Genomic DNA, 21,546 nt, shown 5'->3' with positions numbered 1-21,546 from the left:
TGTTCAGATGCCTCATGCCTCGGTTACATAAATAAGCTAGCCAGTGAAACCATTCTAAAGTAGTAGTGGCATGACAACTATCTTGGTTGGACACGTCAATTATATCACTAGGTTGGCTTATGCTTCCATCCTAAAGTAGCAGCAGTGACATACATGTCTTGTCAAGTTTGACACGTCGACCGCATCACTACGTTGGCTGGCGGATAAAATTCGGATGAATCTAAAGGAGTAGTGATATACCTGCTATCTCTAGTCGAAGATAATGGCTTTCTCTCCATGCTGCTTAGTGTACCTATCTAAAGCAGTAGCGACATGCCCACTGTCTCTACTCAAACGTATGGCAAGTGAACCATATGTTGATAGTGACATGCTCAATATATCTAGTTCTCAAGTTGGACGCATACCCAATGTACCCAATCATATACCAATAGTGAATGTCTCCAATAGTGACATGTCTGTTATCTCTAGTTGGATGCGTCAACTATATCTTTAGGGTAATCGGTAGATTAAAGTGACACGTCAACAATCTCTTATTGCCTACATCGGTTGTGTCAATAGCCTAATTAGTGAACCCAATATCCATATACACAGTTCAATAGTATGTATGTGTGTGTATATATATATATATATATATATATATAGAGGAAAATGGTTCTATATACCCAGATGTATGTACTCCCTCTCCCATCTACCGTCCATCTCAACCAGCCTCGATGAAGCTCCTTAATGGATCAACGAGCGGACCTGTTTTGATTTTCCTTTTGTAAAATAATCTGGATCCTTAATTAGCGCTTAATTATCTAAATCACAACAGTTAGTACTCAGCCAATCGAACAGCTCTCGCTACATTTGCGGTTTGACGCGAGGTGGAGGCAGCGACGACACCTCCTCGGATTGACTCCGCGACGATTCAGCGGCGGCTGGGTGGCTGGTGGAGGATCATAGAAGCGATCTTTTCTGATCTTTGAATCTGCTCGTTCCTTGCTCCAGTGATGGCTCCTCCTTCACCAATCGGAGACAGAGATAATCGACCTGGAGAACCTGCCACTCGTTGGTGTTCCAGGAGTAGAGGTCATCGATTTGGAGTCGCCTGAATGCAGGAGCAGAGCAGCCGTGGCAAAATCGACGGGTCTCAGTAGTGGAGGTCATCCAAAGCAGTAGGTTAGTATTGGTTTTTTTTCTACGACGAGATCGATGCTCGATGCCTTAAATTTTCTTGTTTGCAGGGTCACAAGAAAATCAGTGTGTCACCACAGTCCAAGGTATGTCACCAGAAATGGAAATCTTGATGCCTATAGACAGGGGTTCTGCATAGTATGGTTCATGCACGATCTCAGTTCTGTATAGAGAGGGGTTTTGCATATACTGCATTTCTATGCATTTGTATATACTGAATTTTTCTTTGGAGGGGTATGTACTTAATCTTTTTAAGATGGTAGTACATACTGCATTTTTTTGGATTGGTATATACTGAACTTTTTTATGGAGGGGTACGTACTGAACTTTGTAAGCTGTCCTTTGTTAAGCAGAAGTATATACTGCAATTCTACATAGAGAAGTATAAGCTGATTTTTTGATTGTCAGTAGTATGTTTTGAACTTTGTAGATACTGCATTTCTCTATAGAGAGGTTTATACTGTTTTTTTTTTTTTTTGCCTACGGAGTGGTACGCACTGAACTATTTAGATGATGCTATACACTGAATTTCTATGAAGGGGTTCATACTGAACTTTGTAAGATGACAGTATAAACTGCATTTTTCACATATATACTGAACTTTGAACTTTGTAAGATGACAGTATAGACTGCATTTTCCACATATATACTGAACTTTGTAAGATGACAATATATACTCCATTTTTCACATATATACTGAATTTTATAGGATGACAGTATTTACTGCATTTTTCACATATATACTGAACTTATAGGATGACAGTATATACTGCTACGAACTAACGAAAAGTATATACTGCTACTAACTAAAAACAGTACATACTGCTACTAGCTAACAAAAAGTATATACTTCTACTAACTACTACTAAAAACAGTATATACTAAAGTATGTACTGCAACTAACTTAAAAACAGGTATGTACTGCTACTAAAAAAACAGTATGTACTGCTACTAACTTAAAAAACAGTATATACTGCTACTAAATTTAAAAAACAGTACATGCATACTACTCCTTACTTCAAGAACAGTATATACTACCTTTAAAAAATTATCATCTGAATGATTGTATATTAATTTGATCCAACGGTAGCTGTACACGCTGGCGATGAATGTGATTCCGGATGGAGCAAACCAACAAACCAGACGAATGAAGCACTGATGAACCAGTATATACATCTATCGTTAATTATTAGCATGCATGTTCTAGTAAATCACCAGTACCATGAGGATCCTACAAGAAAGTATATACTGCTCAAATCTAGCGAGGGATTTAGTATATACTGGATGCCACCCAATTGCATGCTACAAATTTTTGATCCTGACCTTGTACCGGCCGGCCGGAGTGCATGCACATGCAGGAATTTGAAAAATAAAGGGAACGGTATTCTCTTTAAAAATTTTCTTATTAATCCAATTATTTAGTATATGGATATCCAATAAGAAATAAGAAAGGGGTGTACATACACCTGGGTAATCAAAACGGGTCCGCTCGTTGATCCGTTAAGGAGCTTCATCGAGGCTGGTTGAGATGGACGGTAGATGGGAGAGGGAGTACATACACCTGGGTTTATAGAACCATTTTCATATATATATATATATATATATATATATATATATATATATATATGGTAGTTACTATATATGAACCGGTATTATATCATCTAGCAGCCACATGAACAATTGTTGTTTAACACAATATAATTGTTTGTCTATTAGAACACTATACAAGGCAAACAAAAATACTATAGCAACACAGTAGTGTAAAGGGTCTAAGTTCACACTGAAGCATAAGGAACTATATATCAGAGTGGTATCTCATTTCGTCCTACCTACCACCCTCTCTTTCTCTTCCCTTCGTCAACCTGGTTACCAATTCCAAATCAGGCTGGAGATGTGCACCGCCTACTAAATTCACTAGTAGATACTCCTACACTACTACCATAATAACTCAACTGATGAATAACTTCATGCCATATGCTCATTGTCGCAAGCATGCAATTTCACTGATTAAGATTTTCACGTTACCGCACTCCTCGATCTCATCATCCTACACAACCCTACATCACCTTTTCATCCATGTTCATGACAACTCTTCTCCACGTTGATCAGTGCTTACCGTGCATGTATTCCTCCCCAGTATCATTGTCTTGGATTTTCTTTGTGCAGCTTCTAACAACCGCGGCTAGTCACAGAATCTCTAACTCCAAACAATCCAGATTTCAAAAGATTATGCAACTATTATTTATAGAATGAGTAAATTACATTAGTGGTACACAAACTTGTTAGGTGGGTGCAATTTAGTAAACTTGTAAAATACTCATTTCAGTATATGAATTTGTCTAGTTCATGTAAACGAGGACCAAAATAACTTGAAAATGATAATTTTATGAAGTGATGTTGATTAGGATGTGACGTGCATGTGTGTAGTGAGTATGTATAGGACATTCAATATTTATAAATTTAGTCTCTACTTTATTCTTCACCATGAAAATAATGAATTTCATATATTTCTAACATTTATAAACTATAAACTAACTAGATTTTCACCAGCTAATTATATTGTTTCTTAAACAACTATTGGAATATATGATCATGTTTTCTACAATACATTTTGTATAAAAGTTTTCTACACAAAAGTTTTTCCCCAAAATAAATAAATTCAATTTTCAAGTTTAATGGCTTATTTTATTTCACATGCCTAAAATCCCCTCCGAACTTATTTAATGGGATAGTTTTTCTCCACATCGGATAGTTTCTTCTCCACATCTGATAGTGCCGATGTAGCAACAATATTATTCCTGATGGCCGTGACCGATTTACTAATCGATGATTTTCATCGGTTAATCCGCCAAGTAGTGAGGTAACGCCAGAATCTTTGGGGGAATGATGATGCGGATAAAGTAACGAGACATAAAGTAGGGAGAGGGAAGCAACATACGCATACGGGATTAATTAAGAGGAGCCACGTGACTCCAACGTTTAATTAGATCTCCCTCTGAAGTGCAATTCAATCGACATTTTCAGATTGATGACTAGTTTACCATCTTCCCCTTCTCATGAAGTGAAAATAAGAAATACAAAGTATAAGGCATTTTGCCAATTTCCAATAGAAGATAGTATCATTTTTATGTTTATGAGGGATATAAGAAACGTTGTATTTATTTGATGATTGAAATAGCTCATACAATATCATATTATTTTATATTTGTTGTTTTACAGGAAATACATGCAAAAGACAACCTGTATTGAAAACTGTATAGATATAGCAAATCCATTCCATCTCTCACTTTATTAGTTTCTTATCGTATTATTAGAAATCCTAACATGACATCCTATTCGACAGAACGAAATCTCGGCCAACGCAACGATTTAGCAAAGCGAGAGGACAAAGAGATAAACGGACAAAGATAGAATACCAAACCTAGCCCCTTAATTACATGGCAAATTTTACTATAGCACACTTGTTATGTGTGGTTTTAGCCCTAGGACACTGCCCAAACTCACTTTTAGAGAAAAACACTCCATAAACGTGGTAATTTGCTAGTGGACACCACGCCGATTAAAATAATACTTTTCAGTTGGGGAGGAGAGAGAAATCGCGTGAAATGTCAAAAATGCCTTTGGGCCCACATGTCAGCTATATCTCCTATCTCTCTCCACATCTCTCTCTTTTCTCTCTCTCTTTTCTCTCGCAGATGGCGAGGACGGCGGCCGGCGGAGTGGAGCAGGGCGGCGGCGGCGGTGGACGAGTGCACGGCCGCCGGAGCCACCCCTCGTCGTGCCCGTGCCCGCAGCAGAAAGGGGCGCCGCCGCCACGGCGGGGTGAGGGGGACGCGATGTAGAGCCGGTGAGTTTCGGGGAGGACGACGTGAAGCCGAGTGAGCACGAGGCAAGGGAAGGAACGACGGGCGGGAGGTGGGCCGGCTGCGGAGAAGAAGCTCATTGGCGGCCGCGCGAGCAAGATGCAGGGGAGGGACAAACAGGCGAGAGGATGGCTGGCTGCGGAGGAGAAGCTCGTCGGCGGCCGCGCGAGCAAGACAGGGGAGGACCTGGCTGGCTGCAACGCGCTGGAAGGGGAATGCCGGCCGGCTGCGCGTGGGGGAAGGAGTCGTCGGCAGCGGCGCGCGAGGAGAGGAGCTCGCCGAGCACTACTGCCACATGCGAAGAAATCCCCATAATCGATCGTGTCGCACCCCCCACGACAACGTGGCCAAGCAACATGACCACCACCGCCGCCGCCCCACTCCACTCCGCCGGCCACCGTCCTCGCCATCTCCGCCGCGACCGACACCACCCCGTGCGAGCGCACTCTGAGAGAGAAAAGAGAGAGATGAGGAGAGAGATAGGAGATAGAGCTGACATGTGGGCCCAAGAGCATTTTTGACATTTCACACGATTTCTCTTTCCTCCTCAACCAGAAAATATTATTTAATCGGCGCGGTATCCACTGGCAAATTACCATGTTTATGGAGTGTTTTTCCCCAAAAGTGAGTTTGGGCAGTGTCCTAGGGCTAAAACCACACGTAACAAGTGTCCTATTGCAAAATTTGCCTAATTACATCTACCACGCCATCCACATCAATTAATTGCACTATAGCAACACACGACACACATGTTAGATACAGCGATAACCTATAGAGACGGGTGGCTTCTTCAAGAACACCATTTTTAACACACATATATTGAGCAGTTTCCTTCCTTCCAAGATATACTAATAAGTGGACACTAGCATTAGCGAAAGAGAGCAACGAGCCTAGCGATCGATCAGCAAAGTCATCAATTACTACCACAATATCGAAATCAACTACACACGCATGCACATGGCAATAGTTATGTACAGATCGCCGGCGTAGTGTCACCAGTCGCCGCCGATGATGAGCTCGGCGGCGGCGGCCATGGCCTCCGGGCCGGCACGGCGGAGGAGCGCGACGGCGAGCTCGTCCTCCTTCCACTGCCGGAGGCCGGCGCTGAGCCTCCTGAGCACCCTCAGGTCCACCTCGTGCGCCCAGCACGGCGTGCACTCCACCACCAGGCCCAGGAACCCGGAGACGTAGGCGCGCCACAGCGAGAGGTCGCAGCCGAGGGAGATCTTGCCGTCCAGCGCGCTCGCCAGGAACTCGAAGTGCGACCACATCACCCGCTCCCGCCGCCGCGACACCGGCGTCGGGTCGATCCTCCAGGCGAACATGCCGGCGTAGACGGCGAGGTAGGCCAGCGCGTGGCCGCCCAGCTTGTACACCGTGCCCCCGCTCGCCGCGCCGCCTCGCCCCAGGTCCTGCACGGACAGGAACCACGACGGCAGCATCTCCTGGAACAGGGACTGGACGAGCGCCGTGCCGCCGGAGAGCCACACCAGCGTCGCGCCGAGCGACGCCGCCACCTTCACCTGCGTCATGGCGGAAGAGAGGGATACCTGGCCATGTCTCATCACGTACTTGGTCTTCCTGACCTTGTCGGATCGGTGCCTCGACACCGTTGTTTCGGCTATGTCTTTCACCGAGAGCATGAGGAGGCGCAGTATATCTTCCGCGAGTATGGAGCAGTCCTTGATGCACCGGAATATCCGGAGATAGAGGATTCCCGGCGCGACTGGGGAGAGGCCACCGGAGCAATGAGAGCCGAAGCCGTGACCAAGAAGGCTGGCAATGCCACCGCAGCTGCATACTGATGTGGTAGACGACATTCCAAGGGTGGCGGTGAAGCAGCTTCGGAGGAGCTGGAAAACTGCGTCGTTGTTATGGTGGAACACCGTGCGTGAAGCCGAGAACACTAGGAAATCACTCCACCGCTTCACCTTCTGAGTCCACAGTGCCGCGACGATTGGCATGCTTGGCCATGGGCAGCTTGCAGCAAGGTTCTCTAAAGCTGGCCCGGCAAGGTTAAGGAAACGCTCTGATGCCTTGTCAAGTTTGTATGTAATGGTTAGGCTCACAAAAGCAGCCAATGGCAATGGAAGTGTACCCAAAGTACTTCCTCCTGTGGGATACAGAACTAGATTAGTGTTGGAAAAAAAATGCATTTTATTCACGGCAGGTGAAAAGATAATAAGAGCAAAATTGCTGGCAGGACTAATGATAGTAAAGCATAAATGCGCTAATCGCTTGTACAATGGACTAAATGGTAGCACAAATAAGCACCTGTGACAAGCCTCGGAACATCAACGCCAGTGGCAGCTACAATTTTTTTTATATGCTCTTCAACCATAGATAGATTGGCAGCAGGGCTAGGCCAATCTGTTCCATTCATGAATGCCGGTTTCCAAACACCTCGTGTTACTTCGGCTGAAAAGTAACTTACTATTGTCGCAAGAGATGCAGGGAGAAAATCAGTCAGATCTTTGAGACCTGGAATGGAAAAGGTAGTATCAAACACTGATGATCACATAGAACATAGTAATGGTTAAATAATAAGGTTCACTCTTCAATCATCTTAATTTTCAAACAAGAATCGGCAAAAATTTTACGTCAAAAAAAAAAAAAAAGAATCGGCAAAAACAAACCTGTAGCCAGTTCTCGTGGAAACAGTCTTCCATGGGAACAGGCAGTTAGAGCAGCATCCACCACAAATGGAACAGCTTCCAGTATCTCCCAAGCAGGTAACTGAGGCCAAAGATGTGAATCATCAACACCAGGACCCGAAGAATTACTTATGCTGCTACTCCCAGACAAAGAACCAATAGAAGTGCTTTCTTTGTTGGCCTTTCTGAACATCAAATTGAGAAGGCTGTCTACATTCTTATGTACTGGTGTGCCATGAGCAAATCCCGAGAGAGTTGAGGCCAGACAAGCTTGGTGTTGTCGGTACCATAACTTCAACTTTGGAAATGAATCCATGAAAATAGGATGCTCAGACGATGGGTTTGAAGTAACTGGCAACTGTTTCTGGGTATTTCTGTTTTTTGCTGAACTTCTGATAGATACAACTTGGGAATTTCGCAATAACAGAAGATACTCAGGAGTAAGCTGAGAACCAACTGGAGCACCATCTCCCATTACACAATATTCAAGTGGTGGATGGTTAAACTTCCAGAGCCTCAATAGTAGAATGAATGCATTTGAAAAGACTGTGTGAGCAGATATTTCCTCTCCTGTTCTCGGAGACCAGGAAACACTTGGGGACAGGGACCCAAAAACTTCACATATTGCCATGAGTGCAGCAGCCAGCTCTGGAATCTGTTCATTTTTTAAAAAGCAAAACCATATAATTCAGAATAAGATGGTAAATATAAACCATCAAATAGAAGTAAAGATAGGCTAGCATATGAACCATACTAGGCCATGGAATGAGAAGATTGGAACATAGTCAACAGGTGATATTCCAGTGACAATAACATTGAGCATTGGGCCATGCTTTACTAACTGGCTCTCTCCTCCAGAAAAATCGATTGGATCAGAACTTGAGAGTAGTTTGACAACTAACCGAACTGTATGCTCCTGCAAGATAAGAGAGCAAAAGGTCTTAATATTAATAACTTCAAGACAAGCAGATGTTAATTTACCTCATTATGATATTAAAAAATGAAGATGCATGCTGCTTTTACATAGAAATCAACAAGAGGAACTTTTCTTTTTACTACCAAGGAATTTCCATTTTCTCTTCTACCAATAAAATATAGCACTTCTCTATTTGTCACTACTATTAGGTCAGCTCCCATTGACTGAAGAAAACAGTAGAAATTTCTTCCTTTTTTTCGAATGCGCAGGAGATCTGTGCATCATTTCATTAATAATAATAAGAAGAAGATACACCGGGATGGTAATCCGGAAACTCCCCACACTAAACACTATTACAGTTACAAAAAGAAAAAAAAAACACCAACAAGACCACTTAAGCCGCAAGGGCTATTGACCTCGCCACCACCTCTCGGAGCTTTGAAGCTCTGGCTAAAAACCGAAGTGTGCCTTCATGTGCTACTGATTGAAGCACCATTGACACACTCGGAATAGAGCCATTGAAAACACAAGTCATTCCTCTGCTTCCAAATTTCCCACGCCACCAACAGTAGAATTTTCAGAAACCAATAATGGTATTTTGAAATCACAGAAATTAAAACAAGTTCAAGGATGAATTTTGAACTTAAAACTTAAAGTTTGTATTATAGATAAATTTAACATCATAAAATTATTTTCCCAAAACTTTCAAATATTTAATTTCATTTTTGGTGTTTTCCAGTTCTCTATCTGTATTTTTTTTAATTTACTACAGTTTCCTAAGTTGAGTTCTTGGATTTCCTGATTATTTTTTCAATGACCCAAGAGTTGCTAGTGGCAAGAAAGAATAAAAAGGAAAATGCCACATGGCAAAAGAGAGTAGTCATTTTGGAGCGGTACAAGAATATACGTTCTTTCTTCTGCAAAAAAAAAAGAAGAATTTTCCCTTCGAATAAATCATATGACTAGGACCAACAGAAACATTTCATAATATGCAAGCTACACAACACTAACCTGAAAATTCCAGCCCCGCAGCAAAGTGGCACCACATAGAATAGTGGCAGCAGAAACCTTGTCCTCATCTGACCCATCGACTGCAACTTCATACAACTTCTGAACCTCTGCTAAGCTTCCATGTTTATGAGCTTCATTCAGTGATTTATTAACAGGAACATTGTATGAGCATTAAATAATGCATATGCTATGATTCAGATATACACAGCCATAGAAACTAACCACATCTCAGAGAATAAATTTACAGCAAACATAAGCTATGGCATAGCACATCTAAACAACGCAGCCATTGACATTGTATCTGACTGGCAGCTTAATTTGACTTTTTTCCCCAAAGCACATGGACACTTGGACAGGCATACAAATGATGATCATGATAAGGAACATAATGTAGTTTTCTCTTTTAAGTAACTGATGACTTCTCATGAGAAATGCCCATTCCAAATTAATATGGTAAACTAACATCACTTGTTTCCTAGGGAAAAAGATACACACCTTGGTGCAGGAGTTGCAACCAACACATTAACCAATGACTGAGTTAATGGCGCACGCTTCATGAAAGATGACCATGCAGCAAGTTGGCTTGGGAGTGCATGAGTTATGGAATTGACATGACCATTAATATAACCAGGCCAATAGTAAACTGATGTTTCCAACAAGTTCCTTGAGATACATGACTCCACAATCAAATGCCACATGTTTCCAGCTGCTCAAAATTAAAGGAAGATTGATATTCAAGTTTATGTATACTACTCTGAAGCAAAAAAAAAAAAAGGTCAATGAGATCACTAATTATGTATGTATTTCTAAGATAAAGAGCAGACACTTACAATAATTTGTTGTCCTGTCATTGACATTTTCCATGTATCCACTGCTAATGTTGGTTCTTGAAACAAACATTGCAGCTTTGGAAGCAGCCTGATTAGCTACCGAGATGATACATGGAGGAGGGACAAGCAAACTTTCATAATCACCAAGTGTCTGTAAACTTAGCATCAATTCCTTGCGCAGATCATCACTCGTTCTCTTTTCTTTCCAGTTACTGTTCATCTCTGAATCTGATTCCTCGATTATGTCAACAATCGCAAGTGTTGTGATAGACAAAAGCATGCATACCCGTGTGTCTAGATGAGGCACAGGACCTTCTATTGGTTCTCTTTCCTGCTTGTTTTATAAGATCCAAGATGAGGATCTTAAAGACAGTTTTAAGTTTGAATAAATGCAATGAAGCGTGAAGACTCACCCTTTGTACAAGGCGAAGTGATGCTATCCAAAGGGCCAAGAAAGCATCATGCCAGGTGGCTCTATTAACTGCTTGGAGGGCCTTGATCAATCCTGCGAAGAGCACAAGCTCCCATTTAGTTACAGAAACAATAGCAGAAAGCAATGATACAAGGAAAAAGATGCTTCAATGCAAACCAAAAGATATGATTCTGTTGATGGGAAAAAATTACCACTTAAAGTCTCAATGGAATTCGTTGCAGCAATTGAGCCATCGAGACAATCCTCAAGATACATATCAATAGGAATCCATTGTGCAGAATAGCTAGCTCCAAGGCACCGTCCATTTGGAGAAGATAGAGGGTTAGAAGTCACTATGGGGTGGAATTTTCTACGCAACCAATGTTTATTTTCTCTGAATATATTGCAGACATCAAGATTCAACTGTTGAAATGCTTCCAAGGCTACTGTTGAAGTTTGTAAGGTAGATGACTTTGTAATAAGCAATTGTAACCGATTAGTGAATGCTGCCCACTGAGATTGCCTGAATCATCAAGACTCGTTAGTACTGGTGGTAATAATAACAAATTAAAGTAGCATACTTTTTCAAAAAAATAAAAAATAAAAACAGTAAGTGAATTCAGTTGTGGTGTCTTAAGGATGCCCTTGATCCCCACTTTGGAAGTTTAAACGAATGCCTTCTACCAATGTACTGTTATCCCAATAGTTCATTTGTGTACGATTCTAGTACAGTTATGAACACAAACAGCAATATCAGACAATATTGGCATGAGTATATCAGAGCTTGTCCCCCATGGCCAGAGTTTCTATGATTCTATCAGTGATCCTTCTTGGTTATAAAGTAGTAGAGAAAATCATTTGAACATTACAGTTGCAACCAATCAAGCTTGCTTGTTCATACAACCAGTAGTCCTTCTAGAGTACTATTAGTTCACATTTTAGCATTGCGGTCGACAGTTGTTTTATAAAAGTGTACAGCCATTCCATAAATACAATGAATCTGATATATTCCAGAAAAATATTGGCAATACCCTGTATACTCAGAAGACACAGAAGCTTGACTTGAGAACCTTAAGCCAATAGAGAGAATGTTTTCAATTATATGGTGCATATGGAACACAGAGATATTTAAGCCATACATTAACTCACTAAAATAAAATTAAGTTGCTATCAATTGATATAATAACAAAGGGATAAATTCACTGTTTTTAGTGATAGGAAGAAAGAGCTGGAATAACTCAGTAAAGCAGTACATGAAGTTGAAAAGCCATACATGTTTTCGCGTGCCAATGAGAGGATATGAGTAATTACTTTGTCATGAAGAAGATGCCCAATGAGCTCTATAGTTATCACATTATTCATCTTCTGTAACTTGTCAATTTTGTCTATTCTTTGTTCAGAGAAAGTTCCATCAAATGCACTCACATCATCTGATCTAGTTGGCCAATGAGCTTTCTTATCCGGTATCAACTCTAACAGGCCTTCGTCATCTAATGCAGCATCAACCAACTGCCATAACATGCAAAGGGTAAATTCAACAACAAAAACCCCTGGTTCGCATGTTGAAAAGCCAAATATCTTTGAGAGACCAAGGTTATCATCTATTAATTGCATGATCCTGCGGAAATATGAGAAGGTGTCATGAAACTTTGCATTTAGAAGACAACTAAAGGAATGATAAGTTGCAGACAGAATGACAGATACCTACACAAGGCATAAACATAGGATGCTAACAGAACAGACATGTCACAAGAAACAAACTCTTTAAAAACTAACATGAAAGAACTATATGCGAGTTGAAAACATATAAAGTGACACCTTAACCAATTCAACCGAAAATATTATGTATCACTGCAGAACTGGCCCTTTCAACCAGGTGAAATTCTTCCTTTGCAAATTGTTGCTCTTTGGAACAGATCTTGATATGTCCAGTATGCAGATGCAATAAGGTGGTCTAGATGTATTGTGGTAGACACCCAAAACTCTAATTGTCAGCATATCGTATTAAAATTCCCGTCTTATATAATTCTTTTGAACAGTACTGAATCGTTCAGAATGATGTACATGTTCCTGTGATGTATATTTCGAAACCTCTGAACATAGAATGCGTGCATTATGAAACTACTGGGAACACCTCATAGAAGGAAACCTCACTTTTTGAAATTCGCCGCTTTCATCTGAAAAGCAAAATTGAATCCATGTCTCCGCAAGAGCTCCAGATAAAGTCTATATGCAGTTGGCCTTGTGAACCGGTGAGGAATGACCCTGAATGGAGAGAAACCATCAACGGAATATTTGCAATCAGTCTTATATTCTATTTTATAGAACATTCCACAGCAGCATAGCAGATATTGAAAATGTGCACGGATTTCGCCAGTTGGTTATACGATTACTGCTGAAAAGCACATTTCAAACTGCACTTGTTATTCCAACTAGCATGATCTAGACTCTAGAGAGAAGAAAAAAAGTGAAAAAAATGAAACAGAGTATTCTGCTGCTATACATGTATTAAATTGATCTGCATTACACTGCACACTCGAGTACTCTACATACACTGCCATTCATATACTTCTCAAATTTATGGGTATTACGCACAGTAAGCACGCCACCATCCCTTTTCCTTCTCAAATTTACAGGGCCCAAAACATCAGATTGTTTATGATCATGTACAGGCCACGCTGTAGAACAACTTGCATTTGTGGTAATCTGGTTGCGAGGGAAATCTCATAGATCGAAACTAGTAGCCTGATCCGATCGCGATTGCGCGGATTCCATCAGACAGTACACCCCACGTGAGCAGGAGCCCATGTCAGATACCACGCACGCAAATTCGTCTCTCCCCGCGCGCGCGCACAAACGCCACTGCGCGCGCGTGGGGGGAGGGCAATGGATGGGAGCGGGGGCGCCGCGCCGTCCGTACCTGGTGGAGAGGATCGCGAGGAGCAGCGCCGGCGACGCGAGGCCCGCGGCGAGCGCTGCCTCGGCGTACTTCCACGCCGCGCCGCCACCGCCATACAGCAGCGCGCGGGCGAGCATCTCGGCGAGCCCGGGCGACCACGGCGCGTCCCCGGCGGCGGCGACGACGGAGGCCACCCGCGCGGCCCACTCCGCGGGCGGGCGCGACTCCGCCTGGGCCGCCTTGGTGTACTCCGCGGCCCAGTCCACCCACGCCGCCGCCGCCGAGGGCGCCGCCATGCTGGACTACTCGCCGCCGCGTGCCGTGGCCAGCCTTCCTCGCCGTCGCCGTCGTCGTCGCCGCAGGCGTCGCGGGGGTGGGGAGTGGAGTGGGAGGGACGAAGCGTGGGATGTTTGTTTGGTGGGAAGGAGGAAGAGAGAGAGAGAGAGAGAGAGATGGTGGTGGTGGTGCGCGTTGGTGTAACCACTTCGCCCACTGCATCACCACCAGGCACCAACACGAGGTGGTCCCAGCCCGCCGGATCCTCTGCTCCGCCTCACCCACCTCATCTATCTTGTGTGCGTGTAGGCGTGTAGCCATACCTATTCTAATTCAAGGAATAAGAGGAGCCTACGCGTCGGGCGACCGATGGGTTTGGAGAAAAATCGGACGCTGACATCAGTATGACGCATGCGTGCAAAACTACTTTAAACTAATTTTTCTCTTAAATTATTTATCCAAATCATGATTTCACCATTAAATTCGTTGCAATTAAATCTTCAAAACAAGATCACACACATAGATATATTCCGATGAAAAAAAATTTAGCTTATTATTGAATTATTTTAAAATGTTGCACGATATTCTACCAAGTATATCGGAATTTTTTCACTAAGAGATCGAAAATGTTTCAATAGTTTAAGTCGGGCGTTGTTTCACCTTATATAAAAATAATGTTTCAGCAAATAGTGAAAGAATGTTTCAGTTCACTGCGACATTAGATCTATACACAGTGGAATATTGTGGGTATAAAAGGTAAAACATTCTTCGTGGAAAAAAATGAAATGTATTCCCTTAATAGAGTGTTTCCAAAATATATAGGTGATTTGTTGCAATGGAGTATGTGATAGAGATAAGTGGCAGGTGGGGGTAGAGACGTGGTGGGGCCCAGGGCAGTGCGCGTCGTGGGAGGAGGGAGCGCCCGATTTTTCTCCCTCCCCTGAGCGACCGATTCCTAGCATTCCCCTAAGGAATATCAAAGTCGTGTTCTTTTAGGATGTGTTCGGTATCTCTGATTCCCAACCGGAACAGTACGCACAGAAAACAGAGCAGTCCATTAGCGCGTGATTAATTAAGTATTAGCTTTTTTTCAAAAATAGATTAATTTATTTTTTAAGTAACTTTTATATAGAAACTTTTTTTAAAAAATACACCGTTTAGAAGTTTGAAAAGCGTGCGCACGGAACACGAGGTAGAGGGGTTGGGAACTCTGAACAAAGAACACAGCAAGCTTTTCCAACTTATACCCTATCATTTTCCATGTGTATACTTTTAGCTAATACTTAATTAATCATGTGTAAATCTACCACTCCATTTAGCGTGTTCGATGAAAGGTTCCCAACCCAGATAAACGAATCAAGCCTAAGCAACCGTTGAGTAGCTACTAGCAGTACCTCATGAAAACATGTAAAATGTAGTTTTCCTGTACTTCTATTTAATTTCTTATTTATTTTCTATATTCTACAACTATATATTATTAAAATTTAACTATGAATTTAGATCAAGCTGCAGTTGATATAAACTCCTCTAGTCCTCTGAAGAGAACCTTTGTCAGATGCGGTCACAGTAAGTGATACTAGAGTAGGTTGTTTACTATTGATATATTCCGCATGTTTAGGATGAATTATTTAGCGGTTGCTAATGTTATGAATATGAATGTATATAAGCAGAATCTACTAGTAATATAGAAGATTCCAATTGAGATATTACTATGACACTGCAAATGGCTATACATATATCTCATTTCCTTCATTCTATACTCGTATTTTTTAGAAAACATCAGCTAAGGCGTATTTATTAAAAGGCTAGTCGAGACTTGAGAGGATAGATAGATTTACACATGAGGCCCTAAAGAAAAGGGCAAATTACAACTTGAGCACGAATTAAGCACACAAGGACTTCAAAAGATAAGGAAAAAGCAATCATGTCCATTGTCGATGTTTGATATCACGACTACGGTATTTTGTATAGTATGGGGATCGTTGGCACCAAAGTATATGCGAGATTGAGGTAAAAGAGATGAAGACAAGGATTTTTATACAGGTTCGGACCCCTTATCTGCCAGGTAATAGCCCTACTCCTGTTGGCCGAAGCCAGTGTTGCTCTTTATTCATCTGAATCACACAAGTACAATGATTTGGATAACCTATCTAGCTGTCGTCGACTTGGCGGCATGGATAACCAACACGTAGTCGATGACAGGGTAGTCTTCCTCATCGAATCCGCACTTATACCCATAGATGTCCCCTTGTCCAAGTAGAACTAGAGAGACCAATATGGATACAATCCGGGTAGTCCTTGTCATTTCCATATAGAACTCTATTCATCCTTCCTTATCCGGAACTCCTTCTATATACGAGGTATGATTCCGTATAAGACTTGGTACATAATGGGCCCTGCCGAGCTTAGTCAACTACTATTAGGTACGTGGTATCCATAACCATGACATCCATAATCTTGCTTCTTCCTCTGCATCTGTACCTTGATCGATGACGGCAAAGACTGCAAATTCGCAAAAATTATGGCAAGCTGCAAATTGCCAAGTAGTAGACCCGGATGGGGCCTCTTGAAGATGGAGGTTACAGCTGCCTTGGCATCATGGGAAAACTTTGCTGCCGCTTTGAGACCGTCGCTAGAGAAAAATAAGAGAACCAAAGACAGAATTAGAAGATCGCCGGAGAAGGAGAAGTGGGTCAGCGCTACCTGGTTGATGTTGTGATTGAGGGTGAAACCACCAACCCGAGAAGATCTATTGCTCCTTCAGTTTTTGACGTCTTGGAGAGACCCAATGATTCCCATATAGAAGACCTTGTTTGAGAGGAGCCCAACAAGTTCTAGAGTTCTTGGGATAAGGGAGGCCGAACACCGACGACCTTCTTGCACTGCACAAAAGAAATGGGTTGGACTAGAAAATAGGAAAAGCCCGATTATACCTACTACTACCTAGCAGAGAAGGTAGACTGACTTCTCCCCCTCCCTTTACCTGTGGTGAACCGCCATATTTGAGTAGGAAGAGAGGCTAGAGGGAAGAGGGGAAATTTTTTACCGCTATCGGCTTTGCGATAGCTCTCCGCGTGAAGCGGTCTTCTCGTGCCTATACTCGTAGCATAAAATATATTTTTGATATTGTTATATGACTTATACTACCTTTATCCAGAATATAACAATATAGCACCGAATTTGCCACATCATAGTATTATGAACATGAATAGACTCTGTTCAGATTCGTAAAATTAGAATGTGTCTCATCTGATACTAAAATAATACTCCCTTCTTTCCAAAAATGATCATCATATATGTTTATGCACCAAGACCAAGGATAATTTAAATCACATTAATCAAGACACCATGCACACATTCTCCCATGCTGTATTAATTGTATTATGATAAAATCAGTGTTCATGCGGTTATATAATGATCAATTTAAGAAATTTTGAATTCCATTATATGATGATCAATTTAGGAAGGAGGGAGTATACTACTATCTCCGTTTCAAAATATAGCAACCTAGTACATACTAGACGAGACATCCTAATATTATTAATCTGGACAAGCAAACATGGCTAGATTTGTAGTATTAGGATATGTCTCGTCCGATATTAGGTTGCTATATCATAGGACGAAGGTAGTACAAGAGCTTTATTTAAAAACTTAAAAGTACGGTGCTTAAGGGCACTTGGGGATAGAAACTAATCCCTCACGCACGTAAAACGGAGCAATTTATTAGTGTATGATTAATTGAGTATTAATCTATTTTTTAAAATAGATTAATATGATTTTTAAAGCAACTTTTCTATATTAAATTTTTACGAAAAACATAATCCTTCCGTCCCAAATTATATAGTGCCCCATTTTTAAGGAAAATCAAACTCGGTAACTTTTGACTAATAACCATACTAAGGCTGTGCTCGTTCCCAGTGGTTGGGAACCCTACCCTCTCGCACGGAAAATGGAGTAGTCCATTAATGTGTGATTAATTAAGTGTTAGTTAATTTTTTTTTTCAAAAATGGATCAATATGATTTTTTAAACAACTTTCGTATAGAAACTTTTTTGCAAAAAAATCATTGTTTAACAGTTTGAAAAGCGTGCGCGCGGAAAACGAGGAGGAGAAGTTGGGAACCTTGATGTTCGGGAGGAGGGTTGGGAACCACTCCTCCCCGGCACGCAAAACGAAGCATGCATTATTGCATGATTAATTAAGTATTAGCTAATTTTTTTAAAAAAATATATTAATTTGATTTTTTAAAGCAACTTATATATAGAAACTTTTTAAAAAACCGCATCATTTAACAGTTTAAAAAAGTGCGCGCGGAAAATGAGTGAGAGGGGTTGGGAACTTAAAGGTAAAAACACAGCCTAACTATATCTATAGTAAATATTATACATGTTATGTCATTAAATTCATATTTTGAAGTACTTTCATGTGATGCTAATTTCATATTTATTGGGATCATAGAATGTAATAAAATACTAGTCAAGATATGTTATTGAAGACCATGTAAAAAATATGTCTTTATAATTTAGGACAGAGAGAGTATTGTTTAATAGTTTTAAAAATATGCGCGCTAAAAAAGAGGGGTGAGTTGAGAAAGCTTGGAAATGAACTTAGCAGAGTACTCCCTCTGTCAAAAAAATCTAATACTGAGTTTGAATTTGGACATATATAAGTTTTTTTTTTTTTTGACGGAGTAGTTCCTTCTGTCCGGCGGTGTGCGGCTGCACGCGTGCACCTGAGCAACAAAGTGGGTCTGTTCCCTCCAGGCGCAGCGGATCCCGGCGGTGCGGGGCCCACCTCAAACGACGTTGCACCGCGGAGCACGACAAACGGAGCACACAACCACGCGGCCCAGCGCCCACTGACATGGTGGGCCCCACACCCCCCACCCCTCTGCCGGCCGTTGGCGTGTGTGGACGAGGTCTCCCCGGCCGGCAGCGAGAAAGCGAAAGAAAAGAGTCGGATAGCGGGCCCCACGGCGACAGCCGCGGTGGGACCGTGGGACTGGGAGTACGGGCTTATTTGCATTTCTTTTTTCTTTTGAGAACTGCGCTTATTTGCGTTGAAAACTCCCTAAAGTTTGCTTCAACAGTGGCAGGATTAAGGGCTGGTTTATTTTGTTTCCCAAATCAACCATAGCATATTTTGATAATGCGAGATTTGTACATATTTTGACACTACAAAATTTTGGCGGTGTTGATTTCGTTTGCTTCGATGACATTGCTAAATTCGGTTAGAGTGTTACGAGAGAAAGCTTCTAATAACTGCCAAAATTTTGTAAGGTAGTAATGGTTGAAATGTGTGTAGTTTGTTGTCCTACCGAAATTTAGCGAAGTTGAAAGTGTCAATAAATTAAACATGTCTTAAATAAAAGGTATTGCTGATTTAATACTACTATGTGACAGAAAATTTCATCCCACATTTGATATTTTTTGGATCGTTAAATTTGTTTTAAGATCCATGCATCTGTTAAACCCTAACTCTCTTTCTCCGCCTCATGTTACCACGACTGTGCCACCCAATCTTGACCAATCGAGTACACTCCCTATGCCCGATCCCAGCTATCATCGCCCCTACTGCACTGCCACCTGGCCTCATCGGCGTCAGAAAAGAAGCAACCATACCGACAGGGCTTGCCATACATTCCATCGCACTTCCCCCTCACCCCTTTTCGCCTCTCCTCCTTAAGCTGGTGACGGTGCCCCTACCCCTTCTTCCCTGTTTTTGGTGGATTCCCACCGCCGGAGATGCCACCGTTTCTCCCACTTCTTAACTACTCACTTTGCTTTGCCCCTGATGTCAACATTGATCCACGCATGCTGTCGACCCTGTGGTTTCGGTAGCATCCACCTCACCGCTCGCCCGTTCCGCCGTGTTCCACAACCATCACTCTCTAAGCTTGCAACCCTCTTCCCCTTTCCCTGACCCCTTTCCACTCTTACCTCAACTCAGCACTCTAGCTGGTCGGGCCGCCTTTATCTCATCGGAGTTCTCACCATCGCACCGAGCCGGCGAAAAAGAAGTGCAGCACGAATCATGACACGATTCCAACAGGAGGATCTGACATAAATATAATTCATCTCAAATTTCTCCCGAATAAAGGTTAGCAATTCTGTAGAATAAACGTTAAGTTCACTATAAAGTTTTACTCGCACAATTTCAAACCCTATGATATCAAATTTCGAATAGCCGGAGTGTGGCGCGCGTTGGTGCTTGCTCGTGCTCGTGCTGCTTGCTGCGGCGCGGCCATGTCTGTCACCTACCACGAACCACCGAAAGGCAGTGGCAAGCAGGCAGAGAGAGAGACAGAGACCTGACGAAGTAGATGGCGTCGGCCATGCGTCACTCTCAAGGAAGCAAAATTAAACCGACGCGACGATGACTCGATGAGGGAGAGGGAAAGTGAGTTGGACATAGAATAGTCTTACCATCGAGTCTGTTGTGCTGTCGTTTGGTTTGTGGTGGTGCTGCTGCTAACTGTACTTTATATCGGTTGTGGTTTGTTGGCTCGATCCTTTCAGTTACAATGCACTCAACTTCACTTCCAAATATGAATGTGGACATACCTATTTAGAAGGGAAGTAGGAGTAGTATAGTACTCTCTCTCCGTAAAAAAAAAAACAGATACAAATTTGGACATAACTATCTACTTTTAAAAATGATGACAACTGATGGAATAAATAGGCTAGACCCTACTATAGGGATTAATATCACCTTAGAAATTTAAGTGGGGAAGATCTCAACTTAAACAGGAAGCTATCAGAGAGCCCCTGTTAACCGGTTGAGATGGTGGTGGGATTGCCGCACGCGCTTGCACGAGCTGGGCTGGGCCGTGGCGAGGAAGGCGGCGACTGCTTCTCTCTCTTGTAAATTTTGCAACGGACAAGAATTGAATCCAATTCATTCAGCACAATTGATACGATTTCAATATGGGCTTGATTACTCCTATAACGGATGAATCAATCCCGACTTAAATCGCAATTGATACCATTTCAATACGTGCACGATTACCCGACTTAAATCGCAATTGATACGATTTCAATATGGGTGCGATTACTCCTATAACGAATGAATCAATCCTGACTTAAATCAGATTGATTCCGTTGTTACTGCAGTAACGTATTGATTCTTCTCTCCTTCTCACGCACTATAAAAGGCCGCCACCGGGACAGACAGCTGACACACCTCAGCTGCTCTGTGTCTTCCTTTCTCTCGCTTACTCTTCCTCGGAAACTCTTTGTGCCTCTATTCCTGCGCTAGCCACCGCTTCCCTGGTCCTATTCACCTATGCACACAGGTACACGGGATGAGAAGGTGCCTCCGAAACGCTGTCTGCTTGAGAATCTACACGGGTAGGTAAAACGAACAAGTTTTTGGGGAGCGTCTCGGCGGACTGCTCCTGTTCTGCTTTGACTACGCTGCATCCTCTTTGTCAGGCTCTCCTTCCTCTGCAACGCCATGTCGACCGTCAACACCGACACCAACACCCGCACCAGTACTGGAGAAGGTAAG

At 42.3% G+C, this 21,546-nt stretch overlaps 1 protein-coding gene across 2 annotated transcripts; it reads right to left on the bottom strand.

Annotated features, from left to right (window-relative positions):
• Positions 1–5,682: 5,682 nt before the first annotated feature.
• LOC4342710 (mediator of RNA polymerase II transcription subunit 33A) lies at positions 5,683–14,180 on the bottom strand. 2 transcript variants are annotated; one of them, XM_015791753.3, is made up of 12 exons: positions 13,783–14,180; positions 13,017–13,127; positions 12,136–12,480; positions 11,075–11,385; positions 10,864–10,955; positions 10,451–10,781; positions 10,116–10,326; positions 9,621–9,735; positions 8,448–8,609; positions 7,676–8,348; positions 7,314–7,520; positions 5,683–7,152 (listed from the first exon to the last, which is right to left on the bottom strand). In XM_015791753.3, the coding sequence occupies exons 1-12, from the start codon at positions 14,055–14,057 to the stop codon at positions 6,032–6,034; spliced, it is 3,954 nt and encodes a 1,317-aa protein (XP_015647239.1). In that variant the 5' UTR covers positions 14,058–14,180; the 3' UTR covers positions 5,683–6,031. The 2 variants fall into 2 exon arrangements, with proteins under 2 accessions (XP_015647239.1, XP_015647240.1); XM_015791754.3 differs by having other exon boundaries at positions 12,174–12,480.
• Positions 14,181–21,546: the final 7,366 nt, after the last annotated feature.

Source organism: Oryza sativa, chromosome 7 (assembly GCF_034140825.1).
Source record: "Oryza sativa Japonica Group chromosome 7, ASM3414082v1".
In the NCBI taxonomy this organism is placed as follows: domain Eukaryota; kingdom Viridiplantae; phylum Streptophyta; class Magnoliopsida; order Poales; family Poaceae; genus Oryza; species Oryza sativa.
This window is presented reverse-complemented; position numbering and strand designations above follow the sequence as displayed.